Source organism: Atta cephalotes (assembly GCF_000143395.1).
Source record: "Atta cephalotes unplaced genomic scaffold scaffold00073, whole genome shotgun sequence".
NCBI lineage: Eukaryota > Metazoa > Arthropoda > Insecta > Hymenoptera > Formicidae > Atta > Atta cephalotes.
The window spans coordinates 729,999-734,260 of NW_012130137.1; the positions used below are offsets into that span (position 1 = coordinate 729,999).

Consider the following 4,262-nt stretch of genomic DNA (forward strand, 5'->3'; position numbering starts at 1 on the left):
TAAAATATTTCCAAAATAATTTCTCAAGCAATTGACATTAGCTAATTTCATCTTGCTAATAACTTATTAAAGTTAATAAGTTTTTAGCAACTTCTTAATTCAAATTTCAAATTCAGATTATCTTCAATTCAATTATCATAATGAATGAACAATAAGCATTTCTTAACAGAAAAAAAAATGATTTCCAATTTCAAAGTTAAAATTTAATTATAGTGCTTTTAAGTTAATTTTAATAACTCATATATTTAAATAGCTCGTATATTAAAATTTATGAAGCGTAACGTGAAACATTGTAAAACTACGTGCATTGAAACATCTTTACACACAAAATTTTTTAGACGTACTTTATTTACTTTATTTAATTTATTTAAATGAAATGTTTTTTTTACAATTAGATGATGAATTGAAAAATGTGTTTAGTGATAACGTGACCTTTTCCGTTTTTTCTTCAACAAAATAACAGGCTTAAGACAAAAACAGAAAACATCACATTAAAAAAAAATACCACGATATAACACAGTATAATTTACTATGTTTCATGATTTTTATTCTGTAGATTGCTGCGGCGATACGTAAGTACCGAATGATATATGTATGTACATTTAAGTGACAGAAGTAACGAGCAATATTTATGTACAAGTACATCGAATATAAACACTTAACACTCGCCACACCTTACACATTATTATCTTAGTTAATTCGTAACGTTGTACCGTTGTCTCATTAAATGCTATTTTAAGCAAGACTACATGATTGAAGAGTACGGGGAATTTTTGGCACAGTTTGTCATCTTAATAGAAATAAAACGAGTTTGTTAAATAAATCCTAAATGTAGCTTATCAAGAAATACGGAAGAAATGCTTATAATCCTCATTATAATATTGTGTCTGTAGCCAAGCAGTTGTTATACCAAATGCAAAAGTTGTTTTTAAAAAATATTCGATGTCTGACGTCAAAATGATATGTGTCGTGTAACACTAAGTCGATTCCCTCGCAATCCATCGTGAAAGTGCGTATGCAAAATTCAATTAACATCACGTTGCAACCTGTAGCAATCTAATTATAGCCGATAATTATTGGCTTCCTATACACATACACGATAGAAAAACTATCATGCAATTTCAAAAGCGGGTTATATCACAAATTTAATAGCAGCGATGGATGCAATAATGGATTTATGCAATACATATATTACAATTCTCTTTGTTTTTTAACAAAATCAAAATAGTTTTTATTTTACGTTCGCGCATATTATGAACAACCACCCCTGTGTACATTTGAGAAAACTAGAACTGTACTTTTTTTCACTCTTCTGTAAATGCATTCTTCTCATTCACACGTTATTTTTTTGTACACTCATACTTTTATTCTCTCACATTCTCTTCTGCGAACTCTTTATGTAGAAATAAAATATGTTAGTGGGCACATCGATAAAATCATCATTTATAACAAACAAGTCAAATTATAAAGTCTTATATTTTTTTTAATCATTTACGTATAAATATTGTTAAATATGTATATTAAAAATTTACTACATATTCCACGATTATTTTACACAGATTTGTTATTCTATCCCGATAATGACTTAAGTTGGTTAAGTAACTCCCTTTTTTCATTTTCAATAGACTCCTCTGATATTTGAAGAGCCTAATAAGGATGTAATAAAGTGATCCCTAGTGCTTTTCTCATTTATCAAATCATGCTCCTTATCGAAAATGGAAATATGAACAAGAAAAAAGAGAAAGAAAAGGATGACATTGGATTAATCGTATTCTAGGAGGATGAGTCACGGTGTCATTGTATAAAAATCTAAACTGACCTTAAACGTGTACTAAAAAATATAATTGCTTCTGTTCAAGCGAGAGGACCGATTTATCGGTGATGGTTCCAATAAAGGTCAACCTCTATGCGCTCGGGATATACTTTCGTTGACGCCTCCGTGACTCATTAATTCGGATCGTCAGTCGGACCAAACGCTGTTATTCTTGACGTAACGGACATTCGCTGCTATGTACGTGGAATCTATTTTTCATTAACAATAACTAAATAAATGATATTACTAATATAACAGAACACTTGCATTGCCGTTGGTTCGTCTTGCGTAAAATGCAAGAACTCTATCATCGTACCGTAAGATTTCAATGCCGAAGGAAGAATTGGAGAAATAAATATTCGTCGTATATGCTTCATGTGAATTCACAACGAATTAAATGCGTCGACGGACCGACTTCCTCGCCGAGAATGAATGCTATATACTGTCAATCGCGATGATTCACGCGCGCATTACTGATGGCAATTTATCAGGCAAGCACATCGCGTATATCCTGATTACTCTGGCAAGTCCAATACTCGTATTTGTAAGAATAATCCCATTGGCGACAAACGAAACTGAAGACCAGCCGCGGTTTGCGTTTACTGCCCACTTGCAATGTTAAACGCGCGTAACGATATCAATCGCAAAATTTAGACGGATATCTCATAAACGGCACACATCCTTTTCTCATTGGAATATAAGACATGCAGACTACTCGGCGGCTCTCGTAGAATCTCCGTCCAGCCGCAGGATGGTGCGGAGACCGGAAAGGTGGGCTATACGGATATTTCATAGTTCATATCGTATACGCTTGCACGATCCGGTGTCGGTGTAGTTGATCTTTGAGATCTCGGATCGTTGGGTGCCGAAACCATTTCCATGGAATCGGTCATTTCGAGGGCTCTGACGAAGGACATCGGTCGACGCCGTGCATCTCCCGAGGTTGGTGTGGTTGGTGTTGCCATCGTAGTCGCTTTTCGTTTAACTTGCGGCGACTGATGTGGTTGATGTGGCGGGAAGACGGGCACTCCACCTCTCAGAGCTGGATGATAGGCTGCCCTAGGAGCGTTCGTCGTGTATTGCGATTGTTGAGTCGGGCTCGTGGGATTGGAGCGATAATAGTCGTACGGCGGAGGTCGGTGGGAAGGTGATTGATGTGCTGTACTGCTCACCGCTCCTCCAGGAGGTGGACCTGGATAGCTGCCGGGAGAATTGTCTTTCCACATGTAAACACCGCGCTGCGGCGAACCAGCCAGTTCGCGTATATTGTCGACCGTGTTGTTGGTTCTCGAATATGGATGATCCGTGCCCTGTCGTACAAGTTCGCTTTCCGACAAGAAACGCCGCTGCGGACTGTAACCAGTAATGACAGAACCGGGAACGCCGACTCCAGTATTTCCCTGCTGTACATCATAATATGTCGGCGCTTCATTCACGCCTATGAAATCCGGCCGACGAACCTGCGTCGGTGTACCCGGGTTTGATCTGTAACAGACACAACGAATCTTAGATTTCACGGATCTTCCACGACACAAGATGCTTTCAATAATCGACAAATGCACAGTACAGTGAACCAAGATGAATATGCAAGTGCTTGAGCATTGTAGCCATACAAATACGGCTCTGGCGAGACATACAGGAGAGAGAGCAGCGCATCATTCCTGTTAAGAATTTAGCATCTATTCAAGAAACATAAAAGATAGCGAACCTAAGAAATATGTGTGTAGGAGCATTTTGTGTAATGTGTGTATGTTGTGTGTATGTATGTCATATGCGAATGTATTTTTACAACCATGTTTTTCTATATATACAAAGATATATGCAAGAAAGCATAATTGTAAACTACGGTATGTCCTCGTAGGATGAAGTTCGTGTTTACCTGCAGTAGGTTGCAACATGATGGTAGAAAGCAGCTCCTTGCAGTTACCACCCCCTGCAGTGGGACACAAACTTATCTATATACCATATATCTTGTAATATGTACATGCAGAGAGACTAATCGTCTACAATATTTATTGTAAGCTACATTGCGCAATTTTCCTTTTTGACACGTTCCTTCGTCCTCCGAAAGGCGAGAACAGTGGTGACAGAAAAGGAGGAGAAAGAAGAGCAAGAGTGAGATTTAACAGTGAGGGACAGGAGATCTTGACAAAACAGGCCGACATCATATCGAAGGGTAGCAAAAAGGATATTATAAGAGGAATATCGTTCACTTTGTATTGGCAGCGTGCTCAAGAGATGCATTGTAACTATTACTAGTGTGGCGCTTCCCTCTTGCTCTCTACATTGAGATAATTTTGTGCAATGTGAAAATCGCGATATATGTGTATATATATATATATATATATATATATATATATATATATATATAATAATAAGTAGAGTACATAATAATAGTATAATATAATAAATAATTTAATTACTTATATATAAGTATACTACTATTAAT

General features: G+C 36.8%; 1 protein-coding gene across 1 annotated transcript in view; it reads right to left on the reverse strand.

Moving 5' to 3' along the window:
- Positions 1 to 2,589: 2,589 nt before the first annotated feature.
- Positions 2,590 to 4,262, reverse strand: part of LOC105624127 (palmitoyltransferase ZDHHC5) — a 6,861-nt gene continuing 5,188 nt past the window's right edge. Inside the window, exon 11 of the mRNA XM_012205487.1 lies at positions 2,590 to 3,298. Within this exon, the coding sequence (XP_012060877.1) occupies positions 2,590 to 3,298 (709 nt within the window). The remainder of the gene's footprint in view (positions 3,299 to 4,262) is intronic.